We start from the raw sequence: 20,892 nt of genomic DNA, 5'->3' as shown, positions 1-20,892 counted from the left end.
TCACACGCACCAGGTCCCCAGATGACCCTGCCCGGACGCTGTATTCACGCAGCATCCTCCTGTGACTCTTCCTCTTTCGAGTAACACCGTTTTTCTCCTCTCTGCGCCTCCTCAAATTCCATTCAAGAAAAAACCTGGGCTTTCAGCTAAAACGCACACCGACCCCGCTCCATCCCCGCTCCCGGCGGCCGCCTCTAGGGGGGCGCGGGCGGCTCCTCGCCGCCGCGTGAATGAGGGCGCACCCCCGCGCCCCCGCGCGCGCCCGTTGCCATGGGAACGCACTGGGCCGGGAAGCCCGAGGGAGAGGCGGGAGGCGGCGGCGCGGCCAAGCTCGTGGGAGACGCTATCGCAAGATGGCGTCGGCGAGGCCGCGGGATGCGGAGTGAGCGCGCCCCGCCGGGGGCTGTGCGAGGCTGCTGCTCTCCCCGTCGCCGCCGCCGCCGCCGCCACTGCGGCGCCGCCTCTCCGCCTGCCACTGCGCCGCGGCCAAGCCTCCCGCCTCGCAGGTACCTCCTCCCGCGCGCACGCTCCGCGCCTGATAGCAGCGACAAGTGCCGGCTCGAGGAGAGCTAGCGGGGCTCCCTGGGCCCGTTGCGCCCGACAATAACGCGTGAATAACTTTTTCTTGCAGCGGTCCCCCGCGTCCCGGCCTGCAGCCTCCCCGGGCGCCGGCGCCCCCAGCACGCACCATCGGGCACCCCACTCCCTCCGAGGTGTGGGTGCGGCGGGCAGATGAGGTGATCCCTAGCCCGCCTGGGAGGAGCGCGTGGACTCGGCGGGCGGCGGCGAGCAGGCGGCGAGCGCCTTTACAATGGCCCTGACCCTGTTTGGTAAGTGCAGCTGTCTCCCCGCGCCGCCGCAGGTGGGCCGCTTCCCGGGGCTGGCGGGCAGGGACCTGGGGGGTCTGGGTGCCCGGGGAGGGGGCGCGGCGCGTGGGGTCGGAGCGGGCCGGGGCCGCAGAGTTGGGGCGCCCGGGGCGCCGGCTCGCTCCCTCGCGCCTCTCCCATTGTTTCCTCTCCAGGCACGGCCGATGGGCGTGTGCTCCCTTGGCCAATTCTCGGCTGGGAGGCTCAGAGGTCCTGGGTGTTTTGCAAACGCACAACGGTTCTTTAAGATGCCAACTTGGGAGTGAAGTTAACCGGTTGTTTTCAAACCTCCCTTTCCCGTCGGTAAATAAAGGTCCTTGGAAAGTTTATTTATTTTGAACGAGGTATCTGTGCATCCCCAGCCTCCTTGGAATTGCCAGATGCATGTGTTGCTTCCTGTTGGACTATTGGGGAATTTTTTTTTGGACTCAGTATATTCCGTTGGAAATAAGTATGATTTGTGAACTGAATATGGGTTAAAATTGAAAATGTTTGCGCTAACGACTGAGAGCAGACAGAAGAAAGTTGGTTACCGGAAGGTAACTGTAATCTCAGGAGACTGAGTATTCATTAAGAAAGAAATGTTATTTTTGTGGTGTAATTACTGCAACACTGTTGCTTTTAGTGTTTAAGACTTCAAGGTGTTTTTTTCTCAGTGACAATGAGAAATGACAATGGGTTGGGAAAAAGGACTGAAAAGATACATTCTTTCCTTTTACAAAACTGGACTATGGTACATACGTACCTGACTTTAAGAAAACTCAATATATGAACATTTAGACGTTCAAAGTATTCAGCTTTTTCGAAGAAGCAAAGTACCATGATATGTAATTGATAGCTACAAGAACAGCCTCAGTAAGTTATTCACAATATCAAGTTTCCAGTTCAGTTTTAATTATGTCATTTGATTCAAGCACGTTAGAGGTGTTACATACCTCAAATGCTTTTTGATGTAAATACCTCCCAGTGAATTAAGCTGCTGGAATCAAAATGTTACTTTTATTTAACTATCTTATTTTATAAATTAAACTTAGATCCAGAGAGGTTGTTTCCCAAGGTCACAGGGCTCTTTTGTGGCAAAACTGAGCATAGAATTCACTTCACCAGGCTTCACTCTGGCACTGTATTTACTGTGCCCAAGTACGTTACTAGAAGTGACATTTCTTACTTGGTGATGATCCTCCATAGGTACTTAAAAAAAGTTTATTCTTTTTCTGAAAAATAGTAAAATTCTCGCAGCTTCTTAGTACTTTGTATCTAAGCATTATTTAATAGCAGCATTTTCCTTAAATGTGGAACTTTTTGGTACAAAAATTTTGTTTCCTAAAGAGATATTGAGCATGTTCAAGGTTTGATTTCAGAAGTAAGGTTTACAAGTCAACTTTTCAAATACTGGCTTTCCTGATGAATAAAAAAGATAAATTGGGGTGAAAAATGCTCTTTTAAAGGATTTCTAAATTCTAAATCTTTAACCACTGAGGTGAAGATGAGGAAGGGAAAAGTACGGAATGTGGCCTGTAGAAGAAAGTATAAGAAATCACTCCCAGCCTTCAAAATGAATAATGTATATTTAAAATGTTAAAGTCTACTTGTGGGAAAATAGAATTCACTTCACAAAATCCAGTTTGTTACAGTGTGAACGTTTCTGTGTTATAAAACAAACCACTCTTGAGTGCAGAGGCTATTTGGTAAGTAGTGATAGAGCAGCAGCTGTTTTTAAAAGTGATTGTACACGACTCATCAGTCATCTGGGATGTCTGTTAAAAATGTAGATTCTTTTGCCCAAAGACATGGGGGAAGGGGATTTTAAAGTGACTCCCTTTGTGATTCTTACGCTCACTGAAGTTTGAGAACTGTTGTATTAAAGATAGATACTAGGAGATTGGGTCAAACTTGCCCAATTCAAAATAACTTTTTGTGTATGTTGAGAGACATACCCACGGTTTAGAAGAAATGGATTTTATTTTAGATTTTACTACCTTTAACTAGTTGGTTTTAGTCAGAAGTGCCTCACGTCCCTTTATATTTACTCTTAATGACTTAGAACAGAAGAGCAATGGAGCAATAAAGTTCTGTGAGATGGTAGTGAAAAGAGTTAGAGGCAGGGACCTAACCAGATCAACGGAATTAGTCAGAGCTCAGCAGAGTTTATACCTGAGGCTCCCCAGAGTAACCATTGTCAGGGCCCTATCTTTTGTATCTTGGTTAATCAGTTAGCCCAGTCCAGCAGTAGAGTCTAGACTAGTTATTAGCTTTGTGTTTTACATTTTCTTTCAGGCTTTTTATAAATTTAAGAAATGTTCTTTTTATAGGGAGTTGGTGACTTAGTTTTAAAAAGTGGAACCTCTAACATTACCTGATTTTGCATTTGCATACATTTAATTTTTTTCACTTGTTAAGTATGTTATAGGAACTCAAATACTTGTTAAATTAAGCTGAATGGCTAAGACTGTCTTATCTCTCCTCCTCACTGTTCATCACCTTTGCCGCTTAAAATGATATTTTTAATGCATATTTGTTTTATTTTGGGATAGAAGAACCAGACCCCAATCTTGAATGATTTTACAGTCTCATTTGGGAATTGAAAATGTGCATTTTTGAAAGCTTAAGGATTTGCACCCATTTTTCTTCTCCTTTCAGATGAACTCACATCTCATTATCAGCTTCGATATAGTTTTTCAATCCCCCAATTTCAAAAATTATCCATATGTATTACAGACTCTGCTCACTCACCCTGTCATTTGTTCAGCAAACATCTGTCACAGTGTACAAGAGACATGGTCCTCTAGTGGCACTCCAGAGTCTTTTCTAGAACTATAGCAAATGCACCTAATTCACTAATTACCTAATTCCATATAGTGAGTGGCACTTAACTATTAACTAATTCCATATAGGCTTTGTGAGAACTTCCTTGGTAGAGAGCACATGTTTTCTAGTAATTACTGGGATAAAAGGAAAGTCTCAGATCCTTGAATGTGGGAATTTGTAGCTGGTGTACCTGACAAAATGTCCTGATTGGCCACTCCAATAGAGTCTTAGTTGGCAGAGCTGGGTGAATAAGCATTCTGCCAACTCTTGCCTTGGCAGGCATTTCTGTCATTTATAGCTTAATGGGGCTGTGGTTTATAGCCCAGACCAACTGATGAGATTGGGAACTCAGTTACCATCCACTGGGCTGGCTGAACCTTGAATAATGCTCCTCGATCTGTGTATAGTCACCTCTAGCGTTGCCACTCACCCTCCTTGCCTCTAATTTTTCTATTCTTGTTATCAGTTAGTCACCATCGTTACTACCATGGATCACTTCTAATAATACTTACAATTTTGCTATATTTTTATACCATCTTTCCTCAGACGCTTCTGCCATGGAAACCTTTTCATTATCTCACTTTATTCAGCATCTGTCACTAGCCTGACAAACCTTCCTATGGACATCTTTTGGAGCAGTTAAATAGCAATGGCATATCCTTTGTGATATAGTTAGGAAATCTTCTGATTTCCCAAATGAGTGTCCTGAAATTAAAATGTATTTTTTAAAAGACAAGTCAATTGAACATTTTCAGTATGCTTTATTTGACTGAAAGCTAATTTTATAGGAAATTCCCACTCAACTATACTCTCTGCTGACATTTTTATTTTTCAGTTATCCAAAGAATACGAGAGGGTGGCCCAGTGGTGTGAGCTCATCTGCCTTTTTCAGAATATATTCTTTTCAGCTGTCATTTAAATAATCATCCTTATTTAAATTTTTCTCCGTGTTCCCTTCTCACACTGGTGTCAAAACTTAATATTTTAGTCAGACATGGTGGCAATGTGCCTGTAGTCCCCGCTACTCAGGAGGCTGAGGCAAGAGAATTGCTTGAGTTCAGAAGTTCAAGACTGTGGTTGCACTATGATCGTGCCTGTGAGTAGCCACTGCATTCCAGTCTGGACAACATAGCAAGACCCTGTCTCTAAAGAGTAAACATAAGAAAACCCAGCTGAGCATAGTGGCTCACATCTGTAATGGGTGGCCCATGCCTCCTGGCACTTTGAGGGGCCGAGGCTGGAGGATCACTTGAGCTCAGGAGTTTGAGACCAGCCTGAACAACATAGGGAGACACCATCTCTACAAATAATAATAATAATAAAAAAGGCTGGGTGCAGTGGTTCACACCTGTAATCCCAGCGTTTTGGGAGGCCGAAGTGGGTGGATCATTTGAGGTCAGGAGTTCAAGACCAGCCTGGCCAACGTGGTGAAACCCAACCTTTACTAAAAATAAAAAAATTAGCCAGGTATGGTGGCAGGTGTCTGAAGTCCCAGCTACTTGGGAGGCTGATGCAGGAGAATCCCTTGAACCCCGGGAGGCAGAGGTTACAGTGAGCCAAGATCGCGCCACTGCACTCTGGCCTGGGAGACACAGGGAGACTTTGTCTCAAAAAAAAAAAAAAAAAAAAAAAAAATCAGGCCGAGTATGGTGGCTCACGCCTGTAATCACAGTACTTTGGGAGGCTAAGGTGGGTGATCACTTGAGGTTAGGAGTTCAAGACCAACCTGGCTAACATAGCAAAACCATGTCTCTACTAAAATTACAAAAATTAGCCTGGCGTGGTATGCTTATAGTTCCAGTTACGTGGGAGGCTGAGGCAGGAGAATAGCTTGAACCCCAGGAGGTAGAGGTTGCAGTGAGCTGAGATCACATCACTGTACTCTAGCCTGGGCAACAGAGCGAGACTCCATCTCAATTAAAAAAAAAAGAAAAATTAGCCAGGTGTGGTGATGCATGCCTGTGGTTCTAATATTTTAGCTTTAAAGTTTGTCTTTTAATGTGTGGAGAGCTGGTACAATGTAAGAACAATAAAATAATTATAGTTGTTATAACTCTGATAGTCACCATCTGTGTACAAGGAGTATTGGTGCTGCAGTCTTTTGAGTCACATCTGGCTCTGCAGATAACCATCCTATAAGCAGCCTAATTTTTGAACATAGAAAATAGTGATATGTATAATTGTACAAATTTGACATATTTTCAATAAAAGTTTTAGTTTCTTTTAGATTACTTTTTCTCAACCTTTTAAAAAATCTTCCCCCTCCCAGCCTTTTATGCCTGTTTTCTAATTGTTCTCCCCATGAAAATTTAATACCAGAAATATACCGTGTATCTCTTTATGTACTGTAGATATATCTGCTTTCTGCATAATATAAATATAGTACTTTTTAAACCCAACTCTCCGTCTCCCCAACTCATTGAGAATACATGTTTTATACTAATTTAAAGCAATCGTAAAATAGGCAGAAAAATACTGTTTGGTGATGTTTTATATGTTATAATAATAGTTTTAAAGGAATGACATTAGTATAATAAGTTACAGATTTTTCATAAGATTGTTTTAACCTAGGAATTTACCATCATCTTGAGAGCTGCCATGACAAAGAGTACCTTGCTGGGGCTGGTGAGGGTGTAGCGTTTCTCAGAGTCCCTCTGATAAAGACAAGGTCCTTTTCTGTGGGCAATTGATGTTTTCTCAGTCTTACAGAAAGTATCAATTACAGCATCTTTAGAAGACTTTATTTATCTGAAATATGTAAACTAAATGAAATCACAGAACTTTCTGTGCAAACTCAATTCAGGACAAGTCCTTGAGCCTGGCCTTGTAACCAAATCGCCAGCCATAAGTCATTCTTACATAGAAAATAATTTCTATGAACTTTGATTTTTTTTATTAATATAATCCTACTATCCTTAAAAATAGGATAGGACAAAACTAAGGAAAGAGGATACAATATGACCATATTTACATTGAAAAGTCATATTGAATAGAAAAAAAAGCCTGACAAAATAAAGTTATAAATGTATATTCCTAATTTGGCTGCTTATTTTTATTTTTTTATTTTTTATTTTTTTATTTATTTATTTTTTTGAGACGGAGTCTCGCTCTGTCGCCCAGGCTGGAGTGCAGTGGCGCGATCTCGGCTCACTGCAAGCTCCGCCTCCCGGGTTCACGCCATTCTCCTGCCTCAGCCTCCCGAGTAGCTGGGACTACAGGCGCCCACAACTGCGCCCGGCTAATTTTTTGTATTTTTAGTAGAGACGGGGTTTCACCGTGGTCTCGATCTCCTGACCTTGTGATCCGCCCGCCTCGGCCTCCCAAAGTGCTGGGATTACAGGCGTGAGCCACCGCGCGCCCGGCTTGGCTGCTTATTTTTAAAAGAATAGATACTTTGTGAATACACTAGAAACCGCTACATTGTATACTTTAAAAGGGTGAATTTTATGGTATGGGAATATATCTCAGTAAAACTGAGATATATTAATTTAAAAAACCACCTAAGCTTTAAAAATAAAGATTAAATAGAAGAAAAGAATGGTTTTATATCTAAGAACCTTTAAGAGCTTTTTACATTTTTAGAATTTTTTTTACTTTTCTTCCTCAAAGAACAAAAAATAAAATTAAAAATGGATAGGTAAAACTGTTCCTACCTGTTTTACAGTTAGAAAAGTAGGCACTTCTTGGGAAGAGCCAATACCCACAGTTGAGAGAATGGGGGAGAAGGGAAGATGAGTCAGGCCAGCATGTCACCAGCTGCTCAGTGGCCTGGCATAGAGCCACCTCATTGTTTTTTATCCAGCTGCACTGAGAGTGGTTCCTTTCTCTTTCTACTCTGACTTTGACCTTTCGATTCTTTTGGATTGCATGTGTTCCGTGGTGTAAGGCAAGCACAGGGATGTGTCAGACATATCTCTCCTTGAATAGATTTTTGTGACCACAGACTTGACATTTCAAAACTGAATGAGTCTTTGAGGCTTTTAAAACTGCAAATTCTTCCTGATTTTTCCCATTTCTGTCATATCTTCAGCTCTTAAAGTATGTGGGTTTTTTTTTTTTTTTTTTTTAATCTTGTATCTTTTTTTTTTTTTTGAGACAGAGTCTCACTCTGTCACCAGGCTGCAGTGTAGTGGCGCAATTTCAGATCACTGCAACCTCCACCTCCCAGGTTCAAGCAATTCTCCTGCCTCAGACTTCTGAGTAGCTGGGACCACAGGCGTGTGTCACCACGCCTGGCTAATTTTTGTGTATTTAGTAGAGACAGGGTTTCACCATGTTGGCCAGGTGGTCTTGAACTCCTGACCTCAGGTGATCCACCCATCTTGGCCCTCCAAAGTGCTGGGATTATAGGTGTGGGCCACTGTGCCTGGCCCTATCTTGTATCTTTTTTTTTTTTTTTGCCCCCAAGACAGAGTCTTACTGTCACCCAGGTTGGAGTAGAGTGGCGTGGTCTCAGCTCACTGCAACCTGTGCCTCTTCGGATTCGAGCAGTTCTCCTGCGTCACCCTCCCGAGTAGCTGGGACTACCACACCCAGCTAATTTTTGTTGGCCAGGCTGGTCTCGAACTCCTGACCTCATGATCCTTCTGCCTCGGTCTCCCAAAATGCTGGGATTACAGATGTGAGTCACCACGCCCGGCCTTTTGTATCTTTTATATAGAACTTTGCTATTGTTTTCTAGCTCTTTAATGGCTGTGAAGTTACTCTGGTAAAGATGATTTTAGGGTTTGAAGTAGTTGATGCTAGGTCAGGCAGGGAGCAGGTGAGTGGTGTGGATGTCCATTTGAGGGATATGGAAACATCTGTTTGACTGAAATATTTTTTCCCGCAGACCTCCCATGGTAAGTGAAATTTACACTATTAAGCATGATTTTTTAGCATGTTACCTATGAGGAATTACATGCTAAATATAGATAAATACGTTCTTTTAGCATGAAAGAATTATTTCAGTTTATGGATGGGCAGTCTTAAAGTAGTAAAAACATAGAGCAGGCATTTTGATTGAGGGAATTATACTGTAAGAGAAAGTAGAAGTTGTAGAGGGTGGGGCTTTACTAAAAAGGTTTGTAGGAGGTGATGTCATAAGCAAAAGTGCATGAAAAAGCAGAGGACATTTGAGGTCTGGGGAAGGAGTGGATGATACCGTTAAGTGAGAGAAGGGTGTAGAAACTAGAAGAGTACTCTTCTATAATTTTGCCAAGGAGTAGCTTTGAGGCTTGGGATGTGTTTTCCTATTTTGTGATTCGTTTATCCATCTATCTGATGAATATTTAGTGAGTGCCTAATATGTGCCAAGTACGTATTCGTTCCTGCCATCAAGGAATTTATATTTGCAGTGGAGGGAAACAGACAATAAAACATGTGTAGTGCGCCAGGTGGCAAATGCTTTGAAGAAAAATAGAGGAGAGTGAGGGGTAAGGGGTTACCTGTCTCACAATGTAGGGGGAGGGGGAGTAGGCCTCACAGACAGGTGAATTTTGAGCAGGCTTGAAAGAAGTGAGAAACCCATTACATGAAATTGGGAAATTGCCTCATGGAGCAGGCTTTGAAGCAAGGATGTGCTGGGCAGTTTTCAGGAACAGAAGGGCCAGTGTGGCTGGAGTGGAGTCAGCAAGGGGAAAGGTGGAGGAGATGAGGAGAGAGGCAACTGGGGGATAGAGAGTACTGAGGTGTATCCCCCAGGGCCTGGTAAGGACTTGAGATTTTACTGAGTGAGATGGGAGGTTCATGGAGGATGGTACTTTCGTAGCATGTAGTGTAGTGGAAAGAGCTTGGATTTGGCGGTAAGTGAGCTATGTTTAGTCCTTTCTCTGCCAAGGGTCAGCTATATGTTCTAGTCTCAATTTCTTGATAGGTAAACAGGGACTGTTCCCTTATCCCATCTGCGCAGGAATAAATGAGATTATTATGTAGGGTTCTTAGCACAGTGGTTGAAGATACATAGTAGCTCTTATTGTCACCAATATTGTTATTGTAAATATTAACAAAGGTTGAAGATACCAGAACAATTTCTCCATTTAACAAGTCTGTTGACCCACTTGAAAAAATGGTTTTGTAATATTTCTACTTTGTGTGTGTGGCTGAATAAGTGCCATGTGCCATTGCAGACCTGGTTCAGGGGGCTTACAGTGAAGATCAAGTAGATTTCTGTGATAGTGCTGGCCACTGTGACACTTTCTGTTACTCTCTGAAAATTAAACAATATCCTGTTCAACAGGCAATGCTTACTTCTCCTTTGGGAGGTAACCCAGATGATACAGTAGTCTCCCCTTATCCTCAGCGGATACATTCCAGGAGCCTCAGTGGATGCCTGAAACTGGATACTACAGAATCCTATTATCTACTATGTTTTTTCCTATACAAACATAGGATGGTAAAATTTTAATTTATAAATTAGGTACAGTAAGAGATTAACAGTAATTAATAATCAAATAGAACCATTATGATAGTATGCCAGCATTGCTACTCTTGTACTTTGGGGCCACTGTTAAGTAAAATAAAGGTTATTTGAGCATAAGCACTGTGGTACTGCTAAAATGGCTACTAAGTGACTTACAAGCAGGTAGTGTCTACAGCGTGGATATCTTGGACAAAGGAATTACTCACATTCTTGGCAGCAGGGGTCCTCACCCCCAGGCCATGGACTGGTGCTGGTTGGTGGCCTTTTAGGAACTGGGCCACACAGCAGGAGGTGAGCAGCAAGTGAGTGAGCATTACCACCTGTGCTCCACCCCATCAGATCAGCAGTGGCATTAGATTCTCACAGGAGTGTGAGCCCTGTTGTGAACTGCTCATGTGAGGGATCTAGGTTGCATACTCCTTAAGAGAATCTAATGCCTGTTGATCTGAGGTGGAGCAGTTGCATCCCAAAACATTCCCTCTGCATGCCCCCATACCGCCACCGTCCATGGAAAAATTGTCCTCCATGAAACCAGAACCGGTCACTGGTGCCAAAAAGATTGGGGACCACTGCTTGGTGGGATGGAGCTGTGTAGTGTAAGACTTCATCATGCTGCTCAGAACAGCATGTAGTGTAAAAACTTGTGAATTACTTATTTTCTGGAGTTGTTCATTTAATATTTTCAGATTGCAGTTGACTGTGTGTAATTGAAAGCATGAAAAGTGAAACCGTGGATAAGGATTTCTGTAATCAGTTATATGCCTGCCCTCATAACACTTAAAATGTGTCAAGGACTGTAAACTCAGTGTTTGGCACGTAATAGGTACTCAATCTAAGTTAAGTGAATAAATGAAGAAAGAAAGAATAAACATATAACAATACTGTCACTGTGTATCTGTAACTTGTGAATCACCTTCAATCAATTTAAACATTTACTTTTATGTTTTTTCCTCCTTTATTATTTTACATTATCCTTGCTTATTATATGAGAGTCTGTAATCGGAAACTTAAACCTGCCTCTTAGAAATTGGTTAGTTCACAATTTACTTCCCTACTTAAAATCCTCCAGTGGTTCCTTGTCACCATTAAGTCCAAATTCCCTAGCTCGTGTATAAGACTATCAAGATAGGACCCTTGATTACTTGTCTGACTTCATCTCTCACTGTCTCCCACTTAGAGACTGTGCTTTAGCCATACTGGACTACTTTCCAGAAAAAAATGTACTTAATGAGCCTTTGGCACCATCATGTCCCTATCTCTTCTTTGCTCTCACCTCTACACATCTTGCAAAACTCAGCTTGAATAATCATCTCTTCTACCTGGCCTTCATTTGTGAATTATCCCTTTTCTGCATCCGGAGTGCCCTATACTAAACATCTCTGCCCTAGCACTTGTTATGTGGTAACATAATAGTTTATAGTCTCCTGTCTCCCCATTGGATGAAGTTCCCTAATGGGAAAGCTATAGGTTTTTTCTTTGTATATTTAACAACCGTTACAGTGTCTGCTGCCTACTAGCTACTCAATAAATGTTGCATGTTATGGAGTCTACTGTATTTATTAAATATGGGAGTTAACTGTAAGGCCCAGATCCATACGACATGGACCCCCTGTTTTCCTTTCATCATTTTCTGTGCATTTTTAAAAATTCAGTAAATGTGTCATTCTGTCATGCCTTGGTTCTATATTCTAATATGGATTCCCCAACTGTAAGCTCACAAAAGCTTGAATAAAATAGAAATCTCTCTGGATCAAATTCCGTGAGGTTTAACTATAATATTACTAACCACCAGCAGATGTTTCTAAATTATTTGGCATAATTAGATAACAAATTCCACTTCATTAAACTATTGTTCATTTTCATTTCAATAGTACAAAGGGATTGTACATAAATTAGCTTGGTTTGTTCATGTTTTACCCTCACAGTAGGGAACATAATTAAATTGAATATGAATTCAGTATGAAAATGGCTAATTTAACCTTTTAGAGGTCTGAAAATAAAAACAACATAATCTTTCATTAATTTGTCTGCTACATGAACATTCCTATTATTTTTCAGATGGTTGTGAGAAGAGCAGATATAAACAACAGGTTAAACATTAACATTTTTAGATGGATTAAAAAACCTTTTATTTCTCTTATTTATTAATGCCTCTTGTTTTTCTAGGAAGAATTTGAGGCAATTTACAAAAAGATTCAGTGCAAGGAGATTGAAACAATAATCATGGGAATTTGTTTTTCTCTGTCTTGTGTCATTAGAGTCTTCCTCTCCCTTGGGTTGTTTCTCTCTGACTGCAGCCGTGATTTGTCATTCCATATGGTAAAGCCTTTTTTTTTTTTTTTTAACTTTGGTACCCTCTCAAGCACTGTCATGTGTTTTTTTGGTGCTCCTCCCATTACCAAGGACTTATTGAAAGAGAAGTCTCTGTATGGTCCCCTTCCACTTCTACATGTCTGTTTTCATCTCTTCCCAGCCACAGTGCCACAGATAATAATTAGTTTTTAGGTGTTTGTGAATGTCATTCATCTCTAGTGAAAAACAAGAGATTGACAACTATTAAAGAAAAACTTATTCTAACACTTGTTAAAGCAGCAAAGAAGATTGTATTTAAGATGATCATGACAGGTGTCCAGACTGCTGTGATAGGGGAGAGATATTGGACTCAATTCTGAATACAACAAGAACAAGCAGGAATTTATAACCATGAAGCAGGTTGTGGGGTGGTCGATGGACAGTTACTAAGAGGAGACATCAAGGGTGGGGGGAATTATTGCTAAACTGACATAACAGGATTCTTACTGAGGGCATGTCAGTGTGATCAGATAACAAGAGTAGAGGGATGAGGAATTCCATTAGCTAACAAGTGATTGGAGCCAGGTGTGGTGGTGGCTCATGCCTGTAATCGCAGCCGTTTGGGAGGCTGAAGCAGAAGGATTGCTTGAGGCCAGGAATTCAAGACCAGCCTGAGCAGTATAGCGAGACCCTCATCTCTACAAAAAGTAAAAACATAGCTGGCATGGTGGCACACACCTGTAGTTCCAGCTATTCGGGGGAGGCTGAGGCTGGAGGATTGCTTGAGCGCAGGTGTTTGAACCCAGGCTTCAGTGAGCACTCCAGCCTGGGTGACAGAGTCAGATCCTGTCTCTTTAAAAAAAAAAAATTGATTAGCTATCAAAGGTGGAAGGATTCTCTCTAAACTGACTTAGCAGGCTTCTTGGTAAAACTGGGCTATGCGGGTCTGGTGGGGCCTGGGCCAAGGTGGAGCCTGGTTGAGAAGAGGGCCTAGGAGAAGCCTGACTAAAGTTTGGTCAAGGAGAGCATCTTGCCACAAGTGTCGTCTTACATTTGCTTCTGATCAACTGGAAGTGCTTTATCCTTTAGGAGCCAGTATCCAGTGGCTTGTTTGAATATTTGTTCTTTCTGCACTATTTGATGTCTTTGATTACATCTTTCTTCTTAAAACTTTTTTCTCTCGTCTTTTGAGACATTGTGTTCTGCTGCTACTCCTTTTCCTGCCTTTCGTATGCTTCAGTTTGTTCTGTTTGATCCCCTCTATGTCAGTGCTTTTGAAGAACTGACCTTCTTTTCTCGTTTGGAAGCTTGTAGGCTTCAACAGTGAACACCGTGTGGATGATTCCCAAGTCTTTATCTATCTCCAGCCTGCCCTACCATACACTCCACATCTCTGTCTGGATTTCCTATAGACACTTCAGATGCCACATATTCCAGCCCCACATTCTTAGTGTTTATTCTTCCATCCTCTCTTTCCTTGCCTCTGATATCCAACTAGCTGCTAACTCTTACAGATTGGTCTTTGCATGGCTTTCATACCTCTTTCTTTCTGTGGCTCTGCCCTTCCTTTCAGTTCTGCAACCTTTTCCTCTGCCCCCTGTCACCCATCAGAAGGAGTCCCTTCATGTTCTGAATTCTGTATCATTTTTTCTGTGAATCTCTCATAACATTTGTGAATGCATTTCTTTCATAATAGTTATGTATCTTATTTTTGTCATCTTTTCTAGACTGACAGTTTCTCCAAAGTAAGATTTATTTCTTTCTCATTTCTGTATTCCTCACCTTTCTTAAACTTAGCACAGTGCTTCATACATAGCAGGTGCTTGAAAATATTTGTTAAATGAAAAAAATATCTCCCCTAAACCATGGTGTTCCTGTAGCTTAACAATTTCCAGGGTAGAAATATAAAGCATTTTTAAAGTTATTCTATTGCTTTATAATACTTTAATCAAGTTATCAACAGTTAACATTTCCAGATTTCTTAAATATTGTTTTTGTTAACTAATTATCTTTTTTCCAGGCTTTAACAGAAAAAAATAGATGTATTCCTGCAGTATTGTTTCATGTCAAGGGCAGGTATATTATTTACTCTGGGATTGGTTCCTTTTGCTAGCTTTTCTTTCTTCAAAAGTTTCCTGTGAAATTACAGTTACATTTATACTGTGTTATATTTTATAAAAACCTCTTTATCCGTCTTTTAACTTTCAAACCAGAGGAGAAGGGACACTAAACAGTATCTATAAACACAGGGATTGTTATAATCCAGGTTGATTTTCTGGCCCCTTTAATGTTGTCATGGGTCCAGTAGTCAACTGAAAACAGAAACCTTCTGGAGGGACCGTGCTAAAGGTAAGAAAAATGATGGGTTCTTCTGCTCTGAAAGCTGTTTTCTCTTCTTTTAGACTTTTCTAGGCTGATGGCAAGGAGTTGTGAAGGGCAGCCTTTCTTTGTTCAGATCTCCCTTTCAGACCCCGGTGGGTTAGCCAAGTTCATAGGACGTTTGCATATTAGTCCTCCACTTAAAAACTAGTTTGTGTTTTGAAGGTTGCTGAATAGATGTCACTAAGTAGTAGACCGAAAAGCTCACACTAATGATTGTTTTACAGAATGGAATATATTAAACCGTGACCCTTGAAAAAGATGCAGTCAGTGGTTTATAGGACATTTCACATATTGCTTATTATAATATTTAATTGTGAAAAAAATGTTTTGATGAATTTGACTTTGCTACTCCTGTAAGTTGTTCCTATAAGATGATTTTGCCTGTTAAGTCTTTGGATGGTATTTGTTACTGTTCTGAGATTTGGATCTCAGGTTTGGATGTTATAAAGATGCTCATTGTGTATGTGTACAGCATATGTAATTAAAGATGAGAGCCATAAAAATGCAATTCATGTTTCTTTTATCCTAATGTTTAAAAGTTAACCAGAGATTTTAAAGTTATTGTATATTCCTGGAATGAGAAATGCTTCTCTGGGCATATCAGTTCATTTTTTTTTAGTTGAAGTTAAAAGGATAGATTATTTCAAAAGGACAAGAAAAGGAACAAGATGGATTAATAATACAGTGGTAAAAAGAAAGGGGGCAACAGACATCGCTATACAGTAGGGACACTTGCAGAATACTTAAAGGCTTGTCATCCTGAATTTTCCAGACACATGACTCTGCAGTTCTCTGGAGAGCCACAAGCCCCTTTCTTGCAGGAGTGGGACAGGTTGGTGAGGATAGGAGTGGGTAGGGGAAGATCTGCTGTTCCTAGGTCTCTCCAGACAGAGGAGCTCTTGCTTTCTCTTTTAGTGTTTATTTCTTCCTCTCTTCTCCCTGACTCTCCATCTTCCCCCCCTCGCTCTGACCTCGCACTTTTGCTCTTGCTCACTCTCTCACGCGCGCGCGCGCACACACACCCCCCCCCCCCAAGTCTGCCAATGTCAGGAGCAGTGGGAAGGAAAGAGCAGTGATCAAACACACAGATCCCAGAACTTACTCATTTGGGATGAGACCTCATTGAGCTCAAGATGCCTTCTCATGTCACTCTTCTAATCCAAACTTTTCTTCTTTTACTTTTATTCAAGTACAATAATTGATTTTCAGGAAAACAGGCCTATGACCATTTTTAAACTATTTTTTAGAAATAATTTTTAGTTAAAGGTTGATCAAAATCTTAATAGAAAAAGTCCAGTGTTTTCAGGTCTTATCTGTTTGTACCAGGGGAAGAAGGAAAATTGGTATATGTTATTTACATTAATATTAGATAATTTGTAAAAGCTCTGTCCCAAAATAGTGTTTTTTTCATTAGTAAGAGTACATTTAAGATAAACATGCAACTTCTTTTTTTTCTTTTTTTTTTTTTGAGACAGGATCTCGCTGTTTTTCCCAGGCTGCAGTGTGGTAGTGTGATCACTGCTCACTGCAGCCTTGACCTCTTGGGCTCAGGCGATCCTCCCACCTCAGCCTCCCAAGTAGCTGAGACCACAGGTGTGTGCCACCATGCCCAGCTGATTTTTAAATTATTGGTAGAGACAGGGTCTCCCTGTGTTGTCCAGGCTGGTCGTGAAGTTCTGGGCTCAAGCACTCCTCCCACCTTAGGAGGAGCCTTCAAAGTGTAATTCTTCAAAGTGCTAGGATTACAGGTGTGATCCACCATGCCCAGCCTAATATGCAACTTTAATATGTTGCTTACTATGTGTTTTCAGCTGTCATAATTAGGTGGCAAGGCACACTTTTTAAAAGTTGACATATTTATCTTTTTTTTTTTTTTTTTTTTTTTTTGAGTTTCGCTCTGATTGCCCAGGCTGGAGTGCAGTGTGCAATCTTGGCTCACTGCAACCTCCACCTTCTGGTTTCAAGCCATTCTCCTGCCTCAGTCTCCCGAGTAGCTGGGTTTACAGGCACCCGCCACCACACCCAGCTGATTTTTGTATTTTTAGTGGAGATGGGGTTTCACCATGTTGGCCAGGCTGATCTCGAACTCCTGACCTTGTGATCTGCCTGCCTCGGCCTTCCTAAATGCTGGGATTACAGGTGTGAGCCACCATAACCGGCCTTATCTTTTATTTTAAGATTTAAACAGGTTTATGGTAATACAGTTAAAGTACATAGTTCATAGGACTTTTAGCAGATTGAGAGATCAAGACTTTATAATAGATTAATTTCACTACTATTTTTTGAAAAAATGCGACAGCTTTTAATAATAAATACTATCAAGCAGTACTTTTTCTGACTTAAAATTTTAATGCAGACAAATGGTAATGTGAACTGAAATAAAACTAAGCTACTTTAAACCCTTGTGTTCTTTCAAATCTATTTCCCTAAATTACAGCAATATACACCTTTTTTCAAATTATAGAAATAATTTATTGTTAATGCTGAGATATTAAGCTGAGATGAACTGGTATATTTCATACTGTATTTATTAACACTTTACATACTGTCTGTTTTCTAAAGAGCTCAAACCAGTGATGAGTTTTATAGGCTCTTTTTATTTTCCAGTGCCTTATGATAAGAAGATTCATAGCCGCTGAGAAAGCTGCCATAGAATACTATCTGTCATGTTGTCTCAAGGCAACTAAATATATTGTTATATTATAAGTAATCACTAATAAAGCACTAAGAAAAAGATATTAGCAATATTTGCAAAACGGTACACTCTGTGCTAATTTTATTGAAACAGAGTTGGGAAGTTGTAGACAATTAAAAATGCCATCAAATCTTAAGCCAACTTAGACTTAGACTTGGCTTAACTTAGGTGTGGCTTAAGTTCACCTATTTTTTCTCAAGTATTTGGTCTTTTTTTTTTTTCTCATAAAGAAAATGTCAAGTATAACAAAAATCTCCTCAGATCTACCGTCCAGAGGCAGGCAAAGCAGAAAGCCCTCTCAAAGTTTTACATTTCAAAACATAAATTTAAAAAGGTGAATACTGTATAAACTTAGGTGTTGCTACATCATCAACCAGTAGCAGACTTGGGATTAAGCACCATTTAAGAAGAACACTGGTGAAGAATCCTCAAGTAGTTACTATTCCATGACATCATAGGACATGATCTTGTCCTATGACTGTCCTATGTCTTGTCCTGTGTCTGTGCAAAAAAAAAAAGAATACCAAGAGAAAGAACCCTGAAGAAAAAATTTGGGAAGTTAGAAAGAAGAAGAGTATAAACCAGGGCCACAATTCAGATGTTTATGGTGGGCAGACAGGTACCATAGACAATAGGGAATGCTGAGGCATTTCCTGATTTTAAATGTTGGTAATTTGGGCCTTTAAAAAATCACTGATAGGCCAAAGAAAATGCATCAGCAAAGTGACCCCAGGCCACTAGTTGATGACTTTTCACTTGTAAACTCAATATTGTGAAAATGGGAACCTTGACTGACCTGGTACAAATCTTTGATGAGGCAACTAGGGAGGACAAGATGATCCTAAAGATGATGGCTGAGTTGAATTGAGGGGAGAGGTAGGGTAGATAGTGAGTTGAAGATTTTTACAGTTGAGATATTGGCAGGGTCTGGAGAAGACTGTTGACAATACATTATATTTTGTGCTTTCTCCCATGTTAATTGTACCTTTTAAAAAGGGACATATTCTCATTATTCAAGGAGGACTACATATTTATCAAACATGCCTTTCACCTAATACTTGTTTGTTGTCACTTTTTATGGCCCAATTTTACTCATACTTGGAAAGTCTCATTATGTACGGGCATGTTAGTGTTCTTTAGCATGTGAAAATTTTGGAGGTTTTTTTTTTTTTTTTGGTCTTTCTCAGTTTAGACTATCCTCACAATAATTAAAACTCACATCTCCCTCTCCCTCATCCTGGATAAGGTAAAACTGACTGTCGATAACCAGGTCTAAGAAGACAACACATCTATATAAAATTGCCATCATCAAATATTTAGTCTCAACAGTTATTAAAATTTGTCTCCCTTCAATCTAAAAGTGAAATAAAAGCAGTTTCTCCTTACTTACCTCTGTAAAAGAGTATTATGACCTGGCAGGTGTGATGGCTCACGCATATAATCCTAGCACTTTAGGAGGACAAGGTGGGCGGATCACGAGGTCAGGAGTTTGAGACCATCCTGGCCAACACAGTGAAACCCCGTCTCCACTACAAATACAAAAATTAGCTAGTGGCGGGCTAATACAAAAATACAAAAATCAGTGGTGGCAGGCGCCTGTTAGCCTAGCTACTCAGGAGGCTGAGGCAGGAAAATCGCTTGAACCCGGGAGGTGGAGGTTGCAGTGAGCTGAGATCGCGCCACTGCACTCCAGCCTCGGTGACAGAGCTATACTCCGTCTCAAAAAAAAAAAGTATTATGACCAAGAGTCAGTAATATAATTTGAGTTTCTATGTATATGGCAGTGCCATGTAAATCTAGAATGTTAATATTTCCTCTTGCATGCTATGTGAAATAATAAAAGCATACTAGAGTTGACCCTTGAACATGATGGTTAGGAGGGCAGATATCATCCCCTGCCCCCCACCCCGCCTAGTCAGTCAAAAATCCACGTATGTTTGACTTCCCCAAAACTTAACTACTAATAGCCTACTGGTGACTGGAAACCTTACCAATAACATAAACAATTGATTAACACATATTTTGTGTTACATGTATTATATACTGTACTCTTACAATAAAGTAAGCTTTAGAAAAAATGTTATTAAGAAAATAAAATCGGCTGGGCGTGGTGGCTCACGTCTGTAATCCCAGCACTTTGGGAGGCCGAGGCGGGCAGATCATGTCAGTAGATGGAGACCATCCTGGCTAACACAGTGAAACCCCATCTTTTCTAAAAATACAAAAAATTAGCTGGGCGTGGTGGTGGGTGCCTGTAGTCCCAGCTACTCGGGAGGCTGAGGCAGGAGAATCGCTTGAACCCGGGAGGCAGAGGTTGCAGTGAGCCCAGATCGCACCACTGCTCTCCAGCCTGGGCAACAGAGTGAGACTCCATCTCAAAACAAAAAAAATCATAAGGAAAAAATATTTACTGAAAATATGTGGATCGTCGTAAATGTCTTCATCTTTATCATCTTCATGTTGAATAGGCTGAAGAAGAGGAGGGGTTGGTTGATCTTACTGTCTTAGGGGTAGCAGAAGCGCAAGAAAATCTGTTTATAGGTAGACCCACGTGGTTCAAACCCATGTTGTTTAAGGGTCTGCTGTATTTCTAAAGTCTAAAGAGAATCATGAACATTGTGACTCTGGGGTATTTTCTTTCCTATTAGTCTTGTGTTTGTTTTCGTCTTTACATACTATGTATCTTAACTCTTAATCTGTAAACTTTTGATTATTAGGCATATACACATGGTGGATCTATTGATGTGTCTATTCATTAGTTTCACTATATTTTAGAATTATTGGTAACTTTTTTGGTTTAGTTTTTATGAAAAACAAAGGGCCCCCCTTTTTTTTTTTGCAAGATGTATTCTATAGCTATGTTCGCTATATTATAAAATTAGGAGAGTAATTCTAACTTCTCTGCTGAGTAGATGCTTTTTAAATTTCTTTGGTATATCAGATTCTCAAGCTTCATTGCATAATATATCTCTCCGGCATAACTCCTGAAGATAATGTATGGATCCAGTGTGATGGTTTGGCTATAAATATTTCACGTAATTTAGAATAATCTTACCTCAAATCGACAATCGCAATTTATTACAGTTATTGATGTTTGGACCCTGGAAAATTAACCTTTTAATTTAAATTAAAGAAACATTTTGAATATTGGGAATATTGTATTGAACATTTATAATGATTTGCTTTTCGAATTATACTGCTGAATAGGTGAAAACATTTTCCAGAGAGTCCACAAGATGGCACTTGCCAACCTGTTTCCTCTGTTTTTCCTTAACTTACGGAAATGCAGCAAAATTTAAGAAGGAACATCTAAATATTTATGCACTTAAAATGCTAAAGTTTAGATTTCTAGAAGCTTTAGTCAGGACTCCTTGAAATTGATGAGCTTCAGTTCAACATTTTAAACAGTGTTCATTTCTGGTATAGGAGCCAAAATCCTTTGTTGAAGA

General features: G+C 40.5%; 1 protein-coding gene across 9 annotated transcripts in view; it reads left to right on the top strand.

Moving 5' to 3' along the window:
- Positions 1 to 333: 333 nt before the first annotated feature.
- Positions 334 to 20,892, top strand: part of CHN1 (chimerin 1) — a 198,717-nt gene continuing 178,158 nt past the window's right edge. For 7 of the 9 annotated variants that reach the window (XM_074009484.1, XM_065525669.1, XM_074009482.1 and 4 more), the window contains exons 1-2: positions 334 to 506; positions 632 to 830. Coding sequence is in view for 5 of the 9 variants with exons in the window: in XM_074009480.1 (XP_073865581.1) it covers positions 812 to 830 (19 nt within the window). In the remaining 4 variants the exon portion in view is untranslated. Of the gene's footprint in view, positions 507 to 631; positions 863 to 20,892 lie in introns of those variants that run through there. The other 2 variants (XM_045367284.2, XM_074009479.1) reach the window with 2 other exon arrangements.

Source organism: Macaca fascicularis, chromosome 12 (assembly GCF_037993035.2).
Source record: "Macaca fascicularis isolate 582-1 chromosome 12, T2T-MFA8v1.1".
NCBI classification, from domain to species: Eukaryota; Metazoa; Chordata; class Mammalia; order Primates; family Cercopithecidae; genus Macaca; species Macaca fascicularis.
The sequence above is the reverse complement of the archived record's forward strand: the minus strand, read 5'-3'. Positions and strand labels throughout refer to the sequence as shown.